The 23,659-nt window shown below is 43.2% G+C and overlaps 1 protein-coding gene across 3 annotated transcripts in view; it reads left to right on the forward strand.

Annotated features, from left to right (window-relative positions):
- The window catches only part of LMO1 (LIM domain only 1), a 62,417-nt gene that overhangs the window by 33,596 nt on the left and 5,162 nt on the right, over window positions 1–23,659 (forward strand). For all 3 annotated transcript variants that reach the window (XM_076344043.1, XM_076344044.1, XM_076344042.1), the window contains exons 2-3: window positions 12,106–12,319; window positions 23,498–23,623. In XM_076344043.1, coding sequence (XP_076200158.1) covers window positions 12,106–12,319; window positions 23,498–23,623 — 340 coding nt within the window. The remainder of the gene's footprint in view (window positions 1–12,105; window positions 12,320–23,497; window positions 23,624–23,659) is intronic.

Below are 23,659 nucleotides of genomic sequence, written 5' to 3' on the forward strand. Positions count from 1 at the left end.
TGATTCTTTTCTTTTCCTTTCTTCCATTTTAATAGATATGTTTAGTCTACTTTAAAAGCTTTCTGGAGAACCTTTTATAAATGGCTAATTTAAGCTTGTCAGGTTTTAATTATAATCTCTCTATACACAAGTTAAGATGCTTAATGCTAGTGAAAAGTTCTGAATACAAAGCAAACCTGTGTCAAGTTGCAGAGCACTCTTACCCGTCTTAATTGCTTCTGGTATGAACTTTAACCTTAACTCTCCCATCTGCCTTACACATTCCCTTCTCTCATCACAACCACTTTCTTTCCGTAGAGTGCTGAGGATCTGTCTTAATTCTGCAGGATTTTTAGTCCAGCAAAATCCTGCCATCAGTCTGTGGATGTTCCTTCTTTATCCAACTGCAGCATGATGCACATTCCTGGAGTGCAGCCCTGCTGCCCCAGGTAGCCCAGAGCATGCCGTTACCTCTGCTAGAATGGGACCGCTTGTGGAAGACGGGGTACCTGAGCAATAGGAGAAGTGCCTTGGATCCCAAACGTCGTGATAACTTCTGGTCTCAGTGAAAATCTCTTCCCAACAGCATCTGTAGTGGGTTTTGTTTGCAGTTTTACAGATGTTTTTTTAGGCAGTTTATTCCTTTTTAGGACTGTTGTCTGCCTAATTTTCTAGCTATGACCCAGCCTGTGTGGCAAAGGTTAGTTGCGTCTTTTTCTTAGATAAGAATGAGTTTCATTCAAGCTTAGAAAATTAGCCTTGAAAATACTCAGTCAGTGCAGATTCCTTCTGGAGAGTGCATTTAAAAGTTTGAATCCAAAATTGATTTGGAAGTACTCTAATCTAAAATAACCCTGATGTTAGCATTGTTGTCTGCAACTCCTGCTAGCCCTGGCGTTCCGGTTCAGCGCATTGGCACACAGTTCCCTGATGCTGTGAAATTGAGACTCATCTGGAGATACAGACTTTTCTAAAATGGATTGCAGGGCACTTAAGACTCCTTATTTCATTAGTTCAGTGAAGGAGTTCTCTTCAGCAGTCAGGAATCTCATGATGAGGTGGACAAAAACTGAGTAAATCAAGCGGTAGAGACTCCCATGGAAATGGAGCGGAGGAAAAGCTGCTCAGTAAGTTTTTTGGCCCAGAAGTGTAGCATTTTTGGAGCTGAAGGTTGGTGGTTTAGAATTTCTTTTTAGTCTGAGGTTTCAGGCAAAGCATTAGTAGATACATACCCGTGCCAGACTTCAGGAGGTACATTTCAGGAGGCTTTCAGTTCTTTGCACTGGGCTAGGTCACATGATTATTTTTTCATTGTTTTTAACCAAGTGTAACCATCAGCATCTTCAGGTATGTAGGTGAGAATTAAATGGAGCGTAAATAACTGAATTGGAGAGCAGACTTCCACTTTAAGGGGATCGGTTGCTGCACAAAGCAGTGGTAATGATCCAAAGGAACAGGATGCATTGAGGAAAAGAGTAAAGTGTGAGTACCATCCAAACTGCAGGCAGCAGGTCATAAATTCTTGTAGTGGTGGTGGTCTGAAATTCAAGGAATAGGATTAGAGAGCTACTGTAGGTTAATGAAAACGGCTCCCTTAGGATCAGCTTGAATTCAACTCAGTGGTCAACCGTAAGAAGAGGAATGTCTTGTGCAATTCCAACCTCTCATCCATATTCTGAATACTGCGATGCTCCTGAATGCTTAATAGAGTAGAATATGCTCTGTTACGGTATATTTCATATGACTTCTAAGATGCTTTAATGCAAACTAAACGTCATGCTAACTTGCCCCAAACCCTTAGTGCTCACTTTATTCTGGAATATATGGTGAATTGCAGCAGAGTTTTCAAAGCCTTTTCTGGGGCATTTCACAAAAAAGAAACAAAAGAAAAAAAAAGTCTTGCAATTTTACTTGGGTCTTTCCTGTTGTCCAGGGTAATAGTGCTCAAATCCTGTCTCTATGTCACCTCAGAGGAACTCATTATAGAATGAGTATACAACAGCCAATGCCAAGAAACCACTTTTAATTCTTATCAGCATAATTTCTTGTAAAGAAGGGTAGCATTAATGGCCAGCTGTGGCTTGTAAGCCCTGACTTAATCAGTTGTGAATAACAAAAATTAGTTTGAGGCATATAGTTACTAGCCAACCGCAGCTATAACAAATGTTTAATGAACAGTGTTGCACTGGGGTCTGCATACCTTTCCCTGTGAATGAAAGGGGAAATGGACAAGAGCAGGACTTTCTCTGTCCTAATTGTAGTAGCAAAATGGGGTAGAGTAAAATCTGTGGCTAAGTAAGGCTTAAGCTAGACATCAGTAAACAGAAGCAATGAAAGTATTTACCCTCTGCTTTCTCTGTCTTCTCTATCTCCGTGGCATTAAGAGAACAACAACTTTAGTTGATACTATTTGCAAGGTACAGCAAGTTCTTTCCGACAAACTTCACGCTGCCCTTTTCCTAGTCTTGAAATATTAAACTGCCTTTGCCAGAGCAGTCGAGTGAGAAGGGTGCTGTGCTCTCTGGGGTCAGCGGTGGGATGGGAAGGATCCGTGCAATTTTGATGGGCTATACTTTGTATAAACATCTAGGGTCTTTGTTAAACTGCATGCAAGGCCAGGATATCCGGGGACCTCCTGTAGTCATGGGCTTTTGTCTGGTCATCCTCAGATAGGAGCTGTAACTGAGCAAAATGCACTCTTGTCCTCTTTCTGGCTCCTGCTAGAAACAGCAAGTCAGTGCTGGCTTACCATCCTGCTCAGACTCTCCTCTGCCTCCCAACCACCTCCAGGTGGGCAGAGGAGTTTGGAAGGGAGCAAGGCAAAACCTTTAGGAGCTGGTAGTAGGACTTTCAAGGTAATTTCAGGCTCCTGAAGTTTGGCTAGGCATTCCTGTGTTGACTGCAGGTGTGGTCCAGGTAAATCCAGTAAAGCTGCGCTAGACGTAACCCATTTTTGGCGCCTCTTCTGAGACTTGTTCGTGTACAGCTGAAGCTTACAAAAGCAACTCCACGAATTTCATGGCTTTCCTATGTTACCAGCCTTTCAGGAGGTTGTATAGTGTCATTCAAAACTTCAGGGCTTGCAAAAGGCTAGGGTATTTTTTATATCCAAGATGATACAAATTCCGCTTCCTAATTCAGTAATTATTTATTGGTTACTTGCACAGTGATCACCATGCAAAACTGAGATTGAGAGTCTCCTATCTGCCCGCACCCAGAGACTTAACAAAGAAACTTGGAACTGTGACCACCTCGGTCCCTGTCTTATATGACAGGAAAAATGTACCACTTTGAAATATTGGGGTGGGGGATGGGGAGACGGGATGCTCTCTTAACCTTGGTTTTTCTTCGCTACTTTCATGAGACAAAATTCCAGTCTGCTTTATTTTTTAAGTCAGCAAACTGATTATATATTGTAAAAGATCAGTGTTTTCATGGGTGAGTAGTAATTACTGAGTAATGGCTTAAAACATTTCCTGAAGGAACATAAAGCTGTTTTTAAAAGTCAAGAGTACATTAAAAGGATTACCATGTAGATTTGATTTTTAGATAACACTAAAATGGATCCCAAATGGACTTACGAAAAGGGATGCTATCTCTTTAATGGAAAGTGCATGGTCTGACAGCTCAGCATGCAAATGGTCCTGCGAAGGACTGTCTGTTGTGTTTTTTCCTTTCAACGAGAGGAGAAGGAAATAGCTCTCCTTGCCGTTCTTCTCTCAACTTTTAATAGCAAACGGGTTGGTCTGGTTTTGCTAGGAAAGGGAGAAGAGGCTAGGTTTGGGGAAAAACTGCATCTTTCTGAATCACTAGGGAGGTCTATTTCACGACTTCTAGAAGGTCAGCAGCAATTGTATCTCTTATATGGATTGCATTAGGTAGACGGACTCCTTCTGCACTCTCTATAGGTGAATCTTTACTCCTCTCTTGGAAATGAAGAAAATATTAAAAAATACAAATTATAGTCCTTCTGTATTTATTGTACTAATCTACGCAGGGCATGAGCGTCAATGCTTGGCTTTGCAGTAAGTTTGGACAGGGGCAGGAGGGGCTGTTATTTTCATACTACAATAACTTGCAATCACTATAGTGTTTGCTATTTCAGAGTTGCCAGCACAACTTTCTGGTGATTGATGGTGTAAAATATGCTTTTGGCCTGCGTGGGATTTCTTCTAGAAACATTTAAAAGAGTATATTCATATTTCATTAAATACAGAGCACCAGGATTCCAAATTCTTTTGTGGTATTGCACAAATTATTATAGGCTCCAAAAGTCTTGAGAAATTTCTATAAGCCTGTGAAAGCTTTAGATTGGATAGTCATCATTGCCTGCATTAAGGCCTGTGACAGATTGCTTCATCAGTGTACGCAGAGCAGAACATCAAATGGCCATTTGGCAGTGGGCACTGAAATTCTATTAAGGTTGCCGAAAGCTTAGGTTGACGTTGTATATGTCTGCAAAGAGGCAGAAGAAAAGATGATGATGATGATGATCATGCAATGATATAGTTCTAGTCTCCTTAAAATATTCACGTACATAGCGTACCAAATCTGTCAGGGTGATGTTAATGTTTCACTGCTAAACCGGAGCTCTGCTACATCACACGTCTTTGCATATGTCTTGAAACCTCAGTAGTAATAGGTTAAACAGTGCATTTTAACTGGGAAGGTGAGAATTGTGTAGTATTACACGTGCCTGTAAATAATTGACTCAAGTTTTTACTTCTCACAGTCTTTGGGATTTTTAACTTGATACAGGGTTTTTCTATTTGATTTTCTTTCCTTTTTGGAAAGGGGAGGGACAAAAAAGTCTCTGTATTTAACATTGGTACATAGGTTATTCTTAAATGAGCTGAAGAGTGAGGGATGAGTTCTCACCTTTGTGATCATCTGATTCAGAGACTCTTCTTCCAATGGTTTGCTTTGACACCCAACACCCCCCCCCAAATAGAAAACTTTGGAGATTAGTGTCTTTTCAGTGGTCACCTGCAAGTCGGTGGAATATTGAGGAATATGGGAAGAATTCCAGGCTATCATCCGTAATAATCATTTTCTCATCTGTGATGTTCTTATACTGCTGGAAAGATGGTTTGAGGGTAGTCTCTCCATTGCCAGACTTTTTTCTACTACAGACACTGAAGGAGGGAACTGGCCACCTAAAATCAGGACCTTTGCCAGGCTGTAGGACACTAAATTGTGACTAATCGAGAAAACTTGATCAGAATGTTCTCAGGCTAGGTTGAAGGTGGAAGAAATCTGCATGTCTTTTTACTGTTCCCAGGGCATCAAACAGTAAAAATGGATTTTACTGAAACACTGCATGTGCTAAGAATAAGCTTTGGACATATGCCAATTATGAAAAATTAAAGCTCAAACAAGCATATTTTATGAGCACAGGGAAAATGTTGCTTACTGGACTGATTTATAGAAACTGTTTTGCAGCAACAATTATCATGTTTTGCGTTCAGTCCTGCTGCCATGTGTTCCTCTATAGCTACAGGTTGTCCTCTGGTAAGAGCAACTCCATAATAGAGAGAGTCTTAAAGCACATACTGGAAGTCTCAAAACTTTTTGGGAAAAGGAAAATCTAGATTCTAAACCTTGCGTCCTGAATCAGGACCTGCCTTGGTACAGATTCAAATGATGTGAACGATTAATTTGGATATCTTGGTCTGTCTGAGAGAAGGGCTTGAAAACAGGGTCTCTGCATGGGAGATTGGAGGCGGGGTTAAGCCGCTCCTGAAGCTTTGGGTCACTTTTAGGCAGCTGAAACTGCCAGGGGACACTAGACTCTAAAATATGTTTCTCTAAAGCTTGTTCTGAACTGTACGGCCAAAAAAATTGATGTGTTTTCGGGAGGAGGACTATAGCATAGTTAAAATAGAAGTACTGATCAAAATGTTGTTTCTCTTATTAACTGCCTTCTCCAACTACTTTTTTGCCATGCTTGGGAAATTTGTTCAGTAATGATTCAGAAGAAAGAATACCACAAATGAATTGCTAAAGCCACTGTAAAAATCACCTGCTGTATATTGCAGCATGAAACTGGAAATGAAAAAAAGATTGTGGTTACTCATTGAATAATTTTGATGAATGGTCTAAGGCTTGTTCATAAGCATTTAGTTGCAAGTACTCGGTGTTCCGAATGTAACGTTTTAATTGGATATACAGATGACATGATGAGTTTCACCTTGCTGGCCATAATTCTTTAAATGAAATTCTTGGTGAAGATGCCCGAGACAGCATACTCTCAGTTCAGTGGAAGTGCATGGTTTAACTTGTTTTGCAGGGTGTAATATTCATAGAAGGTGAGTAATACAATACTGGGAACACAAAGTGAGTTTCTTTTTAAGGGAATGAAAATCACTGCATCTTTTTGGCAATGACTGTCTGCATTTACTTAAATGGGTGATGCAGGGTTCTAATGCTTTTAAATGATACCAGATCCTCTGATAAAAGGCATAAGACTGCAGCTTATTTATTGTGATGAGACAGGAGTTAATAAGATTACTCCTACTCTTCAGTTACTTTTTCATCTTTTGCAGCCAAATGCTGGGGTTTTTCTTAGCAGGCAAAAGGAGGTCAGCTCATTTAAAGAGTGTTGATGCTAGAAATAAACATTTTTTCCCTCAAGTGGAACTCTGAAACCTAGGCTCAATTGCCCAACTGCCAAAACTCCAGTCTTTAAACCAGAATTGCTTTTAGCACTGGAATGCTGCATCCCTATAATAATCACTTACGTAAATTACAAAAAACTTTAAAAAAGAAAAGAAAAAAGAAGTGTACCATAAACCTGTAATAATGGTGGTCTTTGGCAGAAGGGTTGTTCAGAAATGTGGTAACTGTATCTGAAAGGCACTGCTCAAGCAAGAATTCGTGGTGGAGAATAAAAAGATAATTCCAGTACTATGTTGTGCAAGGTGCTATACAACTGTATAGGAAGCACTGCACTGGTGTGGTTGTCACAAACCTTTCTGGGAGTGGATATAGTTTGTGTGTGTGTAGTTATCTGCTTTGTTGTTGAGCAAGCTTTTATGGTAAAAGTAGCTAATCTGAGGGAAAGTGTTTTGTTTGGTTTTTTTAAACAAAAAAAAAAACCACCACCACCCCCCCCAAACAAACAAACAAACCACCCAAAAAAACCAAAAACTTGCAGAGGGAAAGAGTTAAAGCCATCTGCCTGAAAGCATTGTGTAAAACACACACACAATGTTGGGGAAATAAGCCAATTATGTGGGCTTCACAGGAGGTGGGGGACTGACCTTTGTGTATAATTAGTTCTTTTATTTAAAGCAAAGATTTTGAATAGAATAACTAATTAGCTGTCATAAATGGCAAATTGAAGATTTTGGCCAGATTCCTTGGGGAGTGTGGGAGGACGTCCCTCCTCCCACCCGGTACTGTACGCTCTCACTCTCCTCATTAGGGTTGTTTTTAGTTCTCTGCAGTGGTAATGAGGAGTGCAGTGGCGGCACTCCTCAGAGCCCCCTCTAACAAGGCATGAAATGCAGGTGGAGGAGAACCGCCTTCAGCTCCTGCCGCTTTCACTTGGCACATGTGGGTGTAGCAGAGGGCTCAGGTGGGAGAGGGGGAGGCTGAGGGGGGCTGCGGGAAGTCGGAGGGGCGTCTGGAAAGTCCTGGTGATATCACCTGTGTTCTATGCTCTGGACTTGACTGTATAAAATACAGGCAAGCTGCAAAGCCTTGAGGCATATATCATTAGCCAGCAGTCCCGCATTACTCTTTCAGACCAATTAACCTTTAGAGTTGCATTAAAGAAATTAGGTGGTGAACTTCCATGCTTTCAGAGGAGACCAGTAGCTCTCTTGCAGACCAGAGCACTGTGGAGCCGTACGCCATAGGACCATTGCAGATAACTGTTATTTAAAGTGTCTACCATTTATAAAAAGTTCCCAGGCTCTCTTGGAAATGAGGCTTTATGAACAGTGCCCTTAAAGGAACTGCAGCTGATTGCCATGTGAATAGAATATCAGTAAAATGGCTTAGAAAAATTTAGAGGTGTACTTAGTGGACACTTGTGTTACAAAGCCAGCTGAATAATTTTACAGAAAGACCCTGACTGAGACGATACGGGCTGATTAAAGCTAGTTTGTCTGACTGTGAATAGAGGTAAAGTTTAGATTACTCACTACAGCAACAGCCTCTTTAGACACAGCCATAAATTTCAGTATGTCCAGAGGTGGTGTCTATAATTTTTTAATGTGCATTGGAGCTCCGAGCACTCAGAACAGGTTTTGTTTTGTATTTACCAGCAGCAAGTCTATTAAGTTGTAAAGGGCAAAGAAGGGAGTGTAGGTAGCCAAAAATAGAAAGGCTTCATCTACTGTTTCTAAGAAAAGATAGCGATGGATGACTAGCAACAGGAGAGGAGAGAGCAACTTGATGGGACTTCCAGAATTTGGTGATCAGTCAGCATTCCCTTTGTGATCATGTATTTAAACGGGTGAGTGTCCAGCTGTTAATTTTCCTACCTCTGCAACATGACTTCTCATTTTCTAATCCTTGCCTGCAGAGTGCACGTGGAATTTGTCAGAGGTGAACCCTTTGTTTCTTGACAGCCCCGGTTAGACACCATGTGCCCCTGATCAAATTGAACTAGGTATCTGGGCATTTTTGGTAAGTACTGGGGAAAAAAATCTACATAGAGAAATGAAGCAGCATCGCAGTCTTGCAGTGGGGAAATTTCCAAAAAGAAAGAGCAGCTCTCCAGGTGGTTTCTATCTGCAAAGCCCAGACTGCTTGGGGTTTGCTGGAAGGGATGCAGGAGGAGGAAAGTGGGGTTTGGTGTTGGCTGTGTCCTCTCTCTGCAAGCCTCCGACCATGAAAGGGGTTAAGCTTCTGAGATGCTGCTCTCTTGTTGCTTGGAAATGACATGGCAGGCATGTGAGGAACCCTTGCTGATCAAGTTTGGCAGTTTTTGAAATTTTGTTTCACGCCTTGCCTGCTGTGTCAACTCACCAGCTAATTGCAGCTGCAACTTTCTGTAGTAGTGTGCTCCGTGCAGACCGGTTGGTTGGGATATCGGAGGGAAGCCTCACAGACCATAATGTAATTTCAAAACACTGAACCTGACCAGCAGAGGCTGACCTTGCTTGTTATTATCTGAGTGCGAATAGCAGCTTTGAACATCATATGATCTCTGAAATGGTACCTTTTTTCATTAGAAAGCCCCCTGCTGAACACTGACCAAATACATAGCTTTTCTCCTTGCTTAAGGTACTGTTTAAAAATATATATCTCTGTTCCTTTGCTAGTTATTAGAAGAAAATCAAAGTGTTACATTCCCCTTATTCACAGAAGCCTCTCCTAAGACAATGGTGTGCTTGCAATAGTGGGGAACTGAGACGGCAGCAGTGAGTGAGGGCTGCCAGAGATGGAACAAGAACCACCACTACAGCCAGCCCACAGCCGTCCAGGCCTGCTTGCCACCTCAGCAGACCCTCCTAACCTGCCCTTACTGGTCAAACCAACCTCTCCTAATGGTCCAGCCAGGGTTTTGTCCCTACACAGCTGTCCTTGCGCTTGACCATGCTGCTGTTACAGCGGACCCCTCGCTCTGGGTGAGGAGAGCTGTAACTCCAAAAGGGCATTGGTTTCAAAAGTGCTCGAGGGCCTTGGGAAGTCCCGTCTGGCTAAAGATCTTGTATTTCTGAATCGCAGAGATGATCTCAAACCCCACCCATGCAGCAGTTCTCTTGTGAGGGGGTTTAAGGGGCTCTGATTATCTAGAATCTGCATTCTGAAATCTGCAGCACCTCCAGATGCAGGATCCTCAAGTTACCTAGATGAACCTTGCAAAAGAATTGTATGATCACCTCCTCTTGTAAGAAATCCTCTTCTGCCTCTGAGAGTATGCAGCTCACATTTAGAGAGCCTGTTTGGGGGGTGGGTAGTGACTCACTGCTGTCTAGGGCTCCTATCTTAAAATATAATTCGCACATCTAGGTCTTAGTTTTCATAGGTGCGAACTATTTTCCTTCATCACTGGTACTGATCTTACACAGTTTGCAAATGCAAATTCATGTACACGCCCTTCTCTGCCTCAGAATAAGGCAGTCTCTTCTCATGATGTGCTGTTTTCCTTGTGTGGGGTTGGAGAGAGCATGGGATGAAGGCTTTAAGTTTTCTGAAAAAGAAATTACTCAGAAAGTGAAGCTTCTCTTTGCTCCTGAAATGTACTCTGCAAAAAGAGAGTGGAGTGTCTAGAACCACGGGGCCACTTCCTTCGTTCTCGTAAGAAACTCTCACCAGGAGCACAGGACTTCTGCAGTTTGACCTCCAGCACCTGCAGTATGTTACACTTCTGACACCTCCCTGTCTTTTCCCTGTTTCCAAACGTGTGGGTGTTTCTCTGGGGCTGTGTACGTAAAATTTCTCTCAGGAGCATTACAGCTTGCGTATGTGGCAGGCAAACACAGGTTTAAGTTTTCACTTAATTATTGAATATTTGTCACTGGCATAAAAAGTTTGCTTGTATCGACCTTGCAAGCGGATTTCGAGTGTGCCGCAGCAAAGAGCAGGAGGGCTCTTTAAGCCTTGAGAGTTTTTGAATGTTACTTGACCTGTCTCCGTGCTGCTGAGACCACCTTGATAACAAATGGATCGGTACCTCGCTGTTTGTGTAGAGGTGTCTTAAGTGCTATTGTCATCTGCTTGCAGCTCTGACAAAGCAGTTATTACTGTAGGAGTGGTGGGTTTTACATGTGCTGAGCGTTAGCCACCGTCAGGTCACCCTGTCTTTTAAGGAAAGCAGCAAATGTCACTTATTACAGTGGCACTGACTCGGTCCTCTCCGGTTGAGGGACTGTTAATTCCATTATCAAGCTGCTACTTTCTGGGAGGTGTGGCGCTTCCTACAGAAATGGTGGCTTAACTTTGTGTAAGAGTATATAACCCGTGACACCTGCTACTGTAACCAGAGTGTCCCCTCTCATCTCCTCTGCATTAGTTAAGCCCATGGCATGCTCGTTATAGGCCTGGCATTTCCATTTTTAGTGATTGACCCTAGTGAAAATAAAAATCAGTAACAAAGTAAAATCAAGGTACTAGAGAAAATGGGATTCTGGCGTCTCAGTGAGTTCATTTCTTCTTTCATCATCTCCTGTCCCCTTCCTCCCCCACAGTACAATCCTTGTTTATTTTTCCACCTTGCCTATTGATTCCATAAAATCCTTCCCTGCCTCCCTCTTAAACTGGCGAGAAGGGCGACAGGTCTCGCACCCGTGTCAGTGCTCACCATGGGAGGCACTATCACTTGGAGGAGAGGAAAAAGCTGGAGACAGCAGTGTGAGGAAGGTGGCTACAGCAAGTCTCCACCAGCCTAGTGACTTGAGTGTCCTGTCACCACCTCATACCCTCATGCTTGCTTTGCAGTCCCAGTGGGAGTTTCCAGGGAGGAAAAAACTCCTGGTTTTTTATTACCTTCTCCAGCAGTACAAGAGGAGAGGGAAAGCTCTGCTTTGCTTAAGGAGCACGGCTTCACTAGTGGTAGAGGGGCACTGGTTGGGTTATTCTCAGCAGTCCTCAAGGGCTTTTGGAAAACATTTATTTTAGAGCAGCCCCTGGGCTGCTCTAGCTTTTACTGAGGTCTCTGTGACCAGCGGGGTTCACAAAAGAGGAAAAACAGTGGCGTACCACATCTTTTTATACCCACTCCTCTCCTTTCCCCATCAAGCTTGATCCAGCCAAGATGTTGGACTGGGGGTATGTACAGTGGTGGCCTTTCTGATCTTCGTAATTGCCTGTGGCAGCTAATTAACAACACAAGGGTACTGGTAATGAGGGGAAAGAGCAAATGTTGACATTGCAGCCAGTTTATTCTGCTGCAAGATGTTAATTAAAAAAAAGTCTGGTGCTTTGTGTCAGCCCTACCCTTAGGAAAAAAGGGCTGCGTTCCTGCAAGTGTCACACTCCCACTTACCTTGTGACAGCAAATGAAGTTTAAGTTCCTTTGACCATCAGCTTCTTGCAGTGTGAACTTGTAATAAAACCAGCAGCAGTATTTGCTCACAGATCTACCTATAGCTCACAGTGCTACCCCGAATGCAGGAAACCTATTCAAGCTGTTTGATATCTTCTAAACGAAATGCTTTGTTTGCGTTGCAGGTGTGCCGATGTTATCTGTACAACCCAAAGGGAAGCAGAAGGGCTGTGCTGGCTGCAACCGGAAGATCAAGGACCGGTACCTGCTGAAGGCTCTGGATAAGTATTGGCATGAAGACTGTCTAAAGTGTGCCTGCTGTGACTGTCGTCTTGGAGAGGTTGGATCAACTCTTTACACAAAAGCAAATCTCATTCTTTGCCGCAGAGATTACCTGAGGTAAATAGAGGAACGTACTGTGGGCTCTTCCCAAAGCCTCTCAGTGTGCTGCCAGCTGTTTGTCTTTCTAAATCTCTACTATGAAAACATGTACTTGTGCATGGCCAGCCCTGCCCAGAAGAGGTTGGAGTTTCTTCCTGTGTCTAAGCATGGCTTTTTATTTGCATGTAACGTATTTTGTAGTCAGGGAGGTGGCATCCTATTTTTAGGTCAAGGTAGAAGGAGGAGGGCATGACTTTAACTCTTTATTATTACGAACCAACAAGAACAAACAGTGCTTGCTGAGAAAATTAGGAAAAGACTGTTAATTCTTCTTGCATATCTTTGATGTTATACTCCTGCATATTGACTGAGATCTGACCAAACCTTTACCTTTTCTTTTTCAGGGATAGCTTTTAGATAGACTTCTAATGCTTATATTGAGTAAGGTACCTCCCGAGGGGCTCTTGTCTCTTCCCTAAATAAACAGAGCAAAACTCTCCAAAATTACAGATCAACTTCAAAAAATTTTTCTTCATGAGGAAGTCTGCAGAGACCATCACTAACTCTGAGTTAGAACTACCCTGTCAGTGTGTGTTTGCAATACTTAACAACACATGGGATTTTTTTGCCTGGTGTGTATGCGGGTTTTGTACAAAATACTTTATATAAGCACAAATTAATTTTAATAAGACAGCAGGCCTAATGCAAACATTCTTATGAGGGTCACACTGCAAAACACGCCAAGTTTTGCTTTGTTTTTGCTTTGGAAGAATGTACTTGGTCTCCAGCTAATGTGTGTGGTTTGTTTTTTTTTCCTAAAGCACTGATAGCATTTCCTATGCAACCTCAACGAGCAAACACATCTGAAGCAAAACAAAAACAACAGGCTGTTTTAAGATAGGGAGGTAAAATGCCGTCTAACCTTGTGGTGTCCAGAGGCTGGCAAGATTAGTCTCAATGATCAGATGCTTCACAGGTTTCAATGTAAAACATATTCCTGAAAATCTTTAGTAAATATTTTCTTAGTAAACTTGAACAAACAAGAGTCTTCTTCTAAAGATGAGAGCTTAAGCACTGAGCCAAATAGAATAAATAAGTCTATTAGCTGCCATATGGGAGCTGCCACCTTGCCTTACAGCCAGGCAGTGTATAAAAGCATCCTGCCCACATGAGGATTTTTGCTCCTGCTTGAGCTGAAACTCTCCAGGGCACACATGAAATGTCTCAGCTGAAATTCTGCCATTCAGGCAGCAGTCGCAGGTCCATACTGGGATGCGTCTCCAAAACGTGAGGAGGAGCTTGGGTAAGGGTGGAACACATCTGAAGGGGGAAAGACAGGATAAGCAGCCTTTGGAAAGGTGGAAAGGGTGTGATGCGGAAAGAGTTAACTATCTTCACTATCATGAAATAATTTTTGTACCTTGTCTTGAGTATTTACTAATGCCACGAGTCACTTGCTGTGGAAGTATCTGTAACCCTACCTCTGCTAAGCTGAAGAAACTGAGCTCCAGAACGTTCTTTAACACACAGATTTCTAACCCCAAATTAGCAGTGGTGATTCCCATTTACATTTGCTTTTTGAGACCTACAAGCTACCCCATGTTTTGTCCATTTAATGAGCACTGTATTGATTTTGGTTTGTTCCAGTTTCATAACAAAAATAACATGCAGCATCAAATCAGACATGTTAAAGTGCCGAAGGAGAGCAGTAGCGATGCAGTTGTAGAGCATTTCGTTTTTTCCTTTCCTTTCCATCCTGAGAATGCTTCTTTGAGGTGGAAAAGCTTAATCTGTGTTCTTCTCACTGGACCCCAGATAGCATGACTTTCTGGGGCACACCAGAGGTCTGTGCTAGAGATGGGAAAGAAGCCGGGAGTTGCAGACGCCAGGAAACAGCCCACGTCCCGTCTTTGAGAAGAGAGGGCAATTTGTGACATGAAACATGGAAGGCAACAGTTGGGGCTAGTGTTTGACTATGTCCACACAGCTTCTGACACAGCAGCAGTTAAGCGTGGTCTCTGAAGCAAACTTGTTCTGTGCCTGAAAGGTGTCTTGTAGTCCCTCTGCCTCCGTTTGTTGGGTTAGAACAATCCCCGGTCCACCAAGGGGGGAGTCTGTTGCTATTTGTGCAGCATGGTTAAATTGTGGAGAGAAGGCTTATGTGGCCCAGTAAAACAGGGCCAGACATTCTCCGTGCTAAAGACATTGTAGGTATTGTGAGTAAAAATGGGGGGCATCTGCTCGTATTGCAGTAGGGTACCAAGCACTTTAACTGGCTGCACAATCTCCTCTAGGTCTCTGGCTAGTCTTAACCTCCTCAGACGACGGCTATGTATACATATGTTATGCTGCTAGCTAACTGGGGTGTGGGGGGTGTGGGTGGTACTACTTCCTACTTTAAATATTTTTCCCCTATCTGAATTTAGTCCATTACAGCAGCTTTGACCACTAGAAATATTTCTTACTTGTTTTTTATTTGGACAACAATATAATTGTCGTATCCCAGGAAATTTAGCCAGCTTTACAGCTGTGATGTTTTGTGTTCTTGCTAATAAGTAAATTTAGGTTTATACTATTTTTGGGGGGGGGGATCTGCTGCACCCCTGGGTTCTGTTCTCCTAGTGCTAACGAACCATTTCAGGGTCCTAGGATAGGAATAAAGGCATTGCTCTGCAGTCTCGTATTTTATGGAAGTTTAAAGCAATTTTTTTTACTTTAAAACATCTTCTGTTGCCTTCTACACATAAAATTGAGAGAGAAAGAAATATTAACTATTAGTTCTATTAACAGAAGGAACTAAAGTTGCCATCGCCATCTTCTCTACTCTCTGTTCACTCCTGGTAATTTGAATTTTTCTTCTTGGAGAATTACCCATTCCCACCATTATATAATTACTTTCCTTTAATATTCTAGAGCCTCTATCCACGTCTTTTTTTCCTTGTTCAGCAACTCACGGTATTTGTTCTACTAGTCAAATTTTAGCAGAATTCATTCCTAAAAATAAGTTTTCATACTTCACACCGTACTCGTACCAAAAAGGGAGTACTTTATCTGGAGGACAGTTAAAGGCATTTATTGTTGGCCACTTCCTCTATATGCCTTTGAATAAGAACAGGGTGAATACTGCACTGATATTTAGTAGGTCAACCATCATGTGAAAGATTAAAAGCTAGACTGATTTTGCACCCATAAATGTAAATTTATGTATCTTTTATATCTGAAGTCCAAAAGGAATATTGCTGTGTAATGACCAGGAGAAAAAAATTGGTGTTTCATAATCTCTTTATAGACCAATGTTTCTTTGAATTTGCCTGTGAGCCAAGTGTGTAGTTTGGGAATACGTGCTTCATTACCTGGTGAGACGTGCTTTCTCCTCCCCTTGCACAGTCTCCATCTACGAGCATGCAGCAGACTTCTTCCTGCCCAGGGCTGCAAAGACCCAACCATTATGACCCAGCATCGGGCTCCCACTTGCCTTATCACTGTGGAGACAGCAATGTATAGGTGCTTACCTATAGGCAGAAAGGACTCCTGGACTATTTTGGGCAGCTTAGAAATACAGCAATTTGCAGGTCTGGGCCCCTGCTTGTGCCACCCCTCCTGCAGGCAGGTGGTGTTGGGCCAAGAGCCCCTGCGCCGCGGTTTGCCGTCGGCGAAGAGCGGTTCTGCCATACTGGAGCAGCTGCGGCTGCTGCAGGGATCAGGGACAGGGATGAATGTCTAGACTTCTGCCATCGGTGTGGGGCAGAACGCTGGGACAGGAGCGCGGCTGACTCCTGCCCTGCTGCTTCGGCATTGCTTTGGAGCCGGCTTTGTCTGAGGTGTTGGCAGCGCGGTGGGCTGCCAGCCACATGTGCTGGTCCTCAGTGGGTTTTTAGAAGAAATCTTTCAAATGTATTTCAGGAGCTGCTAGCAGACCATAGCCCGATCATTTGTTTCAAAAGATAAACTGTCGTCATTGCTTGTGAAGGAACATTTGTTAACCTTCACATTTCATAAAACACTTTCTTGCTCATTTTTTAATCATGAAAGATGAAATTGGATCTCGAGTTGTTATCCTTGCGGTATCACCTCAGTCTCCAGCTGTGTCTAGATGTATTTTTCGATACATTTTGTTTGAGCAAATAGATTTACCATTTGTTTCATAATCACAGTTCCAGCATTCCTACCTCTAATTATTTTTGATAAGCAAATGCTATTGAAGAAACTGCTTCTGGGACAGAGAAGCTTAGTGTGCAGCTCGGATGGCTCCTTACAGTCCCCACGCAGCAATGTGTGTTTGTTCCTAGGCATAATTAAACATTCACCAAGCTCCGGTTCACAGGGACGGTTTGGGTCTTGCATCAGGATTTCCCGTGAGGAACTGACAACTTAAATTTCACTGTGAAGTGCTGATGAAGAACGTGATTTTTCCTTTTTACTCGGCATGGTGCCCTCACACGAGCAAAGGCGAGTCAGGCTCGCTTTGACAGGAGCAGAACTGTTGCTTCTGCGTGTTTGATATGCTGGTGTTGGGAAAGTTTTTCATCATTTAAACTGATTAGGGCCTTAATTAGACTCCAAAGAAAGCTAAAAACCTGCATTAAAAAATGATGGTGAACCAATAAGAGAGAAGGGCTTTCTGGGAAGCCCCGATGCTGTTTTCAGTTGATTTCATGGAAATTCTTTTCACCCAGCTTCCCACGTGTTTTCATCAGTGCCGCAAGCTCAGCATGGCATCGCTGCCGCAACCTCAGCACAGCATCGGTGCTGCAACCTGAGCGTGGCGTTGGTGCCTCTGGTGGAAGGAGCAGCCCTGCGCACCCTGTCTGAGCAACAGAGACGTCCTGGCAGGACTGCCATCCCCTGCCACCAGCGCCCCTCAGCACTGTTTGTATCATGGAGGCTTGAACTCCACTCTGGGCAGCTCCTAGTCCAAACAAGTCAGCTGCCCGATACTGGGGTTTCCAGTTGTTGGATACTGGTTTTTGCTCTGCTCCGAATGCCCCGGTGGGTTCATTCTGTTAGTGAACTGCTTTGGGAGCCCTTTAGATGAAGTGTTCTGTGTCTGGAAAATGTACAGGGTTTAATTTTGTTGTGGGATATGAAAAGTGATCTTGCACATGGGCACCCTGCTCTCTGGCACAGGAGGACACAGGCAAATACTCTCCTTCTGGTGGGCTTCCCCAAGTCGGTAACGAAGGCCCTAAGCCAAACAATTAAACCATGGCTGGATGTGTAAGCACAAGTCTTCAGGAACTGAGACGTGCACGTCAAAACTAGCAGAATTTAAGTTAATCTACCAGAGACATCACTAATACTCTGAATGTAGCTTCAGCCTGCAGAAGCTGCAACACCTTCGAAGCAGCAAGGAAAGTCTTTGGGATTTTTTTCCACCACAGGAGCATAGTGCCCATGCATGCACCGAGAGCATGCCCTTCCAGCTTTTCAAGGGACATGTTCAGCGTGGGGAGGAGAGGTATAAATGCAGTGTGGCTGAACAAATGGTATCTGCTCAGAGCCTAAAAACGTTGCAAAATTGAAGTGCTGTTCTTGCATTGCAACAGGGAGCGTCTTGCTTGCTATGTAGGATACCCTCACTTCTACGCTTGGTATCTGTACAGATTAAGGAGGATTAATTAGGCTCACAATACAATGTGTCTTGGCGACATTGCTGTGCTTTGTGATGTCAAAGCACAGATTATTTTTTTTCTCCATAGTAGTTGGTCCAAGGGTTTCTCACAGCCCATACCTTTCAGGATAAACAAGCAATGCTTGGTTTGTTTGCTTGCTTTCCCCACCCCCCCTTTTTTTTTTTTTCTTCCTTCTCCACACCTCCCAGTCAGGAGGAAAGCTTATAGGGAGTAATTCTTCCAGGCTGTGGTATACTACAGTGTCTCTAGCGCTTTCAACCTTGCAGTTTTCTGACTGCTGTTTTCAAACTCCCCTAAGAGGATATTGTTGCATGTGTGTTCAACAGTGCCGGAGACAATGAAGATGGGTTTTAAGGTTGGCGGCTTCAGTTATACCGTAAGGAAGGCTCGGGCAGGGGAGGAGGACTTGGATTTCTCCTACCTGCTAAGATTCCCAACCCCACTGTAAATATCTACTGAAAATATGGAGAGAGAGACCAAAGGAGTAAAAATAAGTGGACGTTCAGATGCATTCTTCAACTGAAAACAGATGCCCTTCAGCAACCTTGAAGTTTATGCTCAGTAATTTCTGAACTAGTGCGATCACCCGACCAGAGGGCTTTTTTGTACTGCACTGGTTCAACTCCTCCCGCTATGCTATCCATGAATGCGAAACCCTTTGGCATGCAAGACGTAAATTCTTTGGGATTGAACTTGAAGGCTTCATGAGAGGACAGCTTGACCAACTTCATTAGTATCAAAATGCATTTCCTTTCCTTCAGCTGACATGATTTCCCACTGCAGCACTGACAACGGTGTCCTGGAAAGGAGGGTGCCCCAGCTAATATGTATTTACCGTGCTGAAATGCCTATAGCTAAGGCTTTCTCTGAATATTACACAAAGGCTGATTACAGGGAAGTTGGGAACCTCGAGTCTGAAGTTGCTTTTAAGCTTATTCTTTTTATCTTTTTAAGTGATGTTCAGGCTTTCCCTGCAATTATTGGCATATTCAGTACTTTGGTCAAATCAGACTTGTAGCTCAGCATATTTCTAATATCCATAGATGGGAAAAATATTGCAAGCTGTTAAGAGCTGTCCTCACTGGAAGACTAGTTGTTGTTTTGTTTCAAATGGTAGGGGCAAAACCTTTTCTTTTAATGATGACGAGTTTCAGGTATGTAAAGCAAGTCTTGTTCTACAGCAGGTCCTGATGGAGCTAGGAAATAAATGGCACCAGGCATATAGGGAAGGTGTATGGGAAAACCTATTTCACCTACTAGCTGGAGAAGATACGAGCATGGGGTTCGGTAGCTCTTCAAAAACTTATCCAGATAATCTGGATATACAAATATATAGATAAATATGTAGCTGTACACAATATCTACAAATGTAGATATTTATCTGTAGGTAAGTGTTTAGTCCTCTTCCAGGTCATAATTCCTACCTTTCAGTGTTGACAAAGCCTCTTGTTTTGGGGAATTATCAGTCTCAGCTGTTTAATTTTGAACTTGTCTTGTTCTTGTGTTGTTTAAGAAAAAATCCAATTGACACTCCCAACCTATTCTTTCTGTACCACTCATTATTTATATGAGCTAGTCCTGGTTCCTCTTTTTTTTGTCTCCTGTGAAGTCAACAGCTCCAAAATTTTCACTCTTTCTGTGGAGGGAAGTTTTTCTCCCTCTTTCTCGATTGCAAGCTGCTAGCTAGTCAGACACGAGGCTAGAGAGAGGAGAAGAAATGGGGACTCTCTCCTTGTAGGCAATGAGTAAAACAGATTGTTGTTTCTAGTGGTGACAGAAATAGGCAATCAGGTTCTCAGTTTAGCCACCCTGCACATTTTGGTCGGAGAAGGAAAAATCTGTTAAAAGGTGCTAAACTTAATGTGTTCATATGAGAAGTTTCTTCCTGTTTTCCCTACAGTAAGGGAAGTAGTAAAGTACCATTCTTTTTCCCCCCAAGACCTGCAGGGTGCTGTTGACTTTACTATAGTTCAAATTAACTGCAGGTGTATTGATGGAGCTGGTGAGGTCCATTGTGCAGAAGACTACTCTTTGGCCCAGACAAGACTATGTGAAAAGCATCCTTCGACAGTTGCCTACTGCTTCCAGGAGCGCTCCCTTCTTTTCCCATTAATTCATTTGCATTCACTGCTGCTCCTGTATGCCAATTAGCTTTAATTTTTACTATACACACTGACATCAATGGCCAATGAGAACAGCGTGTAGCGGAGTTTTTAGTGTGCCTATAAACTACAGAAAATTGTCCTTGGACAAACTCCTGCCTTTAGACTGGCTGACAACAATAGGCATGGTTAAGTTCAGGCTAAGAGCCATTAAACATAATTACTACCACAGGGTAAAAGTTTAATTGTGCTAAATTTTAAATCTGCATAGTCTATGCTTATTTACAAGCTGGCTAGGTCTTCCTATTACATAAGGGAGAATAAATCTGTACTTAAAAATTGTTGCCTTTTAACTTCAAAGGGAGATGAAAAAAAATGGGTTTTTTTAGAAGAAGCAAAACAACTCCAAACTGAAACCTTTCTGTATTTCTAGCTTCTTTTATGCCAATGGCTCCAAGCTGGTAAGTAGACGCTGAGCATCTTCTGATAGACTTTTCTAATGCACTTCAACTTTGTGTGCATGAGTGTGCGAGAGAGTATTGCATCTGTTATGAAGGTGTCTGGGGGACAGAATGCAGATCAGTTTGTTCATGTGGCGTTATTTTAAGTTTAACCACAGATGGGGCTTGGGGTGGAAGATTTTCCTCCTGCTTCTTGTCTTCTCTCCCTCCTCCAATAACGTTAAGCTCCCCACCTCAGAAAGTTTCAGCTCAAGTAGCTTCTGGGTAAGTAGGTATCAGAGGTGGCAGGTTTTTTTACAAACAAACAAAAAAGGCAAAAGTCTGTGTTCATTTTGCTTTTTCTTCCAGCAGATTAAAAAAAAAAAAAATCATGTTCACTGAGCTACAAGTTACAGTGTATTTTAGAAGCATGGTGAATATACAGGGCTCTAAATCACTCCCTGAAAAGCAGATTAAAATTAGGAAGTGCTAGAATAAGTGTGAAATGTTCATCTGTTGGGAAAGGGCGGGTATGGCGGACTGTGAAACTTGATAGAAGAGAAGAAGATTAGCACACTGACTAGCTGGAAGCTACATTTATGTAGACATTAGAAGGCAACACGATTTCAGCTGGACAGAACATAAGCTTCAGATCTTATGCAAACAGTCAAAGCTGTTTAACAATTGGTTTACCCCCAAACCCCTGAAAGGAGACAGGTGAATACGATGCCAAATACATTTTTCATGTTTCTTAAGCTAACTGTTTAAATAGTTAAGTGAACATCTGTCCAAATTTCCCCATCATTTCCATTTAGAAAAGTCTCCTATTTGAAGGCTGAAGAAAAGCGCCTGCTTAACAATGCAAATGGTGCTGTCTGGGGCCCCTTTATTTTGTTTAATCTAGATTGAGCTCCACACAACTGTGATGCTAATGAATAATGGATATTTTATACTTGTGCATGTAGCAGTGCTGGGCACAGAGCAAATCTAGGATTAACCTCCCACTTTTCCTGCCTACCACATATTGGACTCATTTTTTGAGTTTGCTGTGACCTGGGTACTCTAAAAACAGATGCCTGGTTTTATGGAAAATGGCAAAACCCCAGCAAAAGCTGTCAGGTTTTGCTATGCCCAAGTGAGGTACCGTAGAAGGGAGCAGCTACATTGGGGGTGGGAGGGATGTCTGTATTAATGGCTTGATTTGCGAGCGGGTGCTGAATGAGAGCCAGGGCGTTTCAGGGTGGAGACCTGTACGCTTTTCAGTGCCACATTTTTTCAGTCCTGTCTGCTGGCGTTAGGCAGCCAAGCACTGCACTCAGCTGCTCCCCTGCCTGCCTGCCTGCCTGCGGGAGCAGGAGCAAGCCAGAGTCAGCTTGCAGGGAGAAAGAGGCTGCCCCGTTACCGATTACATGGTCTGAGTTGCCGGTGCAAACTACATAGCTGGCATTTTACTCTGCCTTTCAGCCCTGATATGATAGATCTTAGGGGAAGAAATTTTGGTACTCCCATTGCGATTTTTCTGTCCTGCCCCATTATAGCACAAGAGTTTCCATTTGGTTTGCATTGTTTAACTTTCAGGGAAAACACAGTGCTGTTTCTTCATAGGAAGTCTTGGGGATTTCCAGCCAGTGTAACGAAAGACCACGGATACCACTTCTAATGAAAAATAAGGGTAGCCTTTTTTTGTAGCTGAAGAGCAAGCTGACTTTGGTAGCACGGCACTGTGTGAGGGTGAAAGAGTTGTGTGGAGGTTTCTGTAACATTGCTGGGTGTTTTAGTTCACAATTACTGGCCAGTAATAATTAGTATTGATTAGCTTGGCAAATTGCAGGTTTAGAAATTGGTTATAGATTTTCCAGATGCTTCTCATCTGCCTGTTGTGGAATCAGCCAGAACCAATGGCTTGAAACAAAATGCAAGCCCAAATCTGTCTGCGGGCAGTGACGCGTTGCACGCGCAGAGCTAATGGTCAGCAGGAACCGTACATCTTGAGGCTCATCGCCCCAAGAATACGATTTTTATCATCTCCTAAGCAAAGTAACTAACCACATGCGTATTGACCACGGTCTCGGGTGAAATTTGGTTAGTCAGCCTGTTGATTCATGCCCCGGCTGGTTCATCTGGCTTTATCGTCGCAGTGGCGTACTGCCTCTGGCGCATGCAGGGGTCTGCAGGGACATCTTGGAGAAGCGGGCCGGGGGAAGAATGCTGCAGTCTTGGTTGAGTCCCCCGGCGGGAGCTGTAACAGCAGCAGACATCTGGGGAGACAGATAGTGAAAGCCAAGATGAAAATGGCAAAGCTTCCAGTGCTGAAGGGCTGTCCTCAAGGACCAGGGAGCTGAAGTGGAATGGCTGAGCATGCTGTTCGGGCCACGGTGGAAGGGCTTAGCTGGCTCCCAGGAGGGACGTGGAGTCAGGAGGAGGGGGGCACAGCCAGGGAGGAGGGCTTGCTCTCTGGGATGCCTTGCAAAATGCTGTTGTAGTCATTGCAAGAGAAATTGTGCTTTTTGGTTTTAAACAGCAGGTAAGTGAGGTTCTTCCTGAGCTATATTATAGCATTGCCTGCCAGGGTTGGCAAAGTTTGCAGGTCTTCTGCGTCTTGCTGCGAGAGGCTGCCAGCCTATCCCTCCATTAGGTTGTGGCCAAGCGCAGACGGGACAAGCACACGCAGAGAAGAACGGGCAGCTCTGAGCACCTCTACCCTACCACTGCAGAGAAGCAAATAGTTTTTGACTGAAATTTTGTGAGCCCCAAAATAGCGCTCTAAGTGTTTAATGCTTTTCTCCATTAGACAGCAAATTAGCCCTAGGCTTGCAAACCAAATGAAGTTTCATCTTGACAATCAGAGCCTGCTCACCAGGCAGTTTTATCCCAAGCTTCCGCACACTGGTTGGTCAGCGAAATGGAGACTGCAACTTCTATTTATTGGTGCAATACAGTATTTGATACTGCTAATTACACTTAATTAGTCCTTCCACCATTTAATTAAAATGGCTTCTAATGATTGTGCTTCTTTGGCAGGCTCTTTGGTACCACCGGGAATTGTGCTGCCTGCAGTAAACTGATCCCTGCCTTTGAGATGGTGATGAGGGCCAGAGATAATGTTTACCATTTGGACTGCTTTGCCTGTCAGCTCTGCAACCAGCGGTGAGGACACAGTTATACACACAAACACAAACTAAT

The sequence above is a fragment of the Aptenodytes patagonicus genome, chromosome 7 (genome assembly GCF_965638725.1).
Source record: "Aptenodytes patagonicus chromosome 7, bAptPat1.pri.cur, whole genome shotgun sequence".
Taxonomy (NCBI): Eukaryota; Metazoa; Chordata; class Aves; order Sphenisciformes; family Spheniscidae; genus Aptenodytes; species Aptenodytes patagonicus.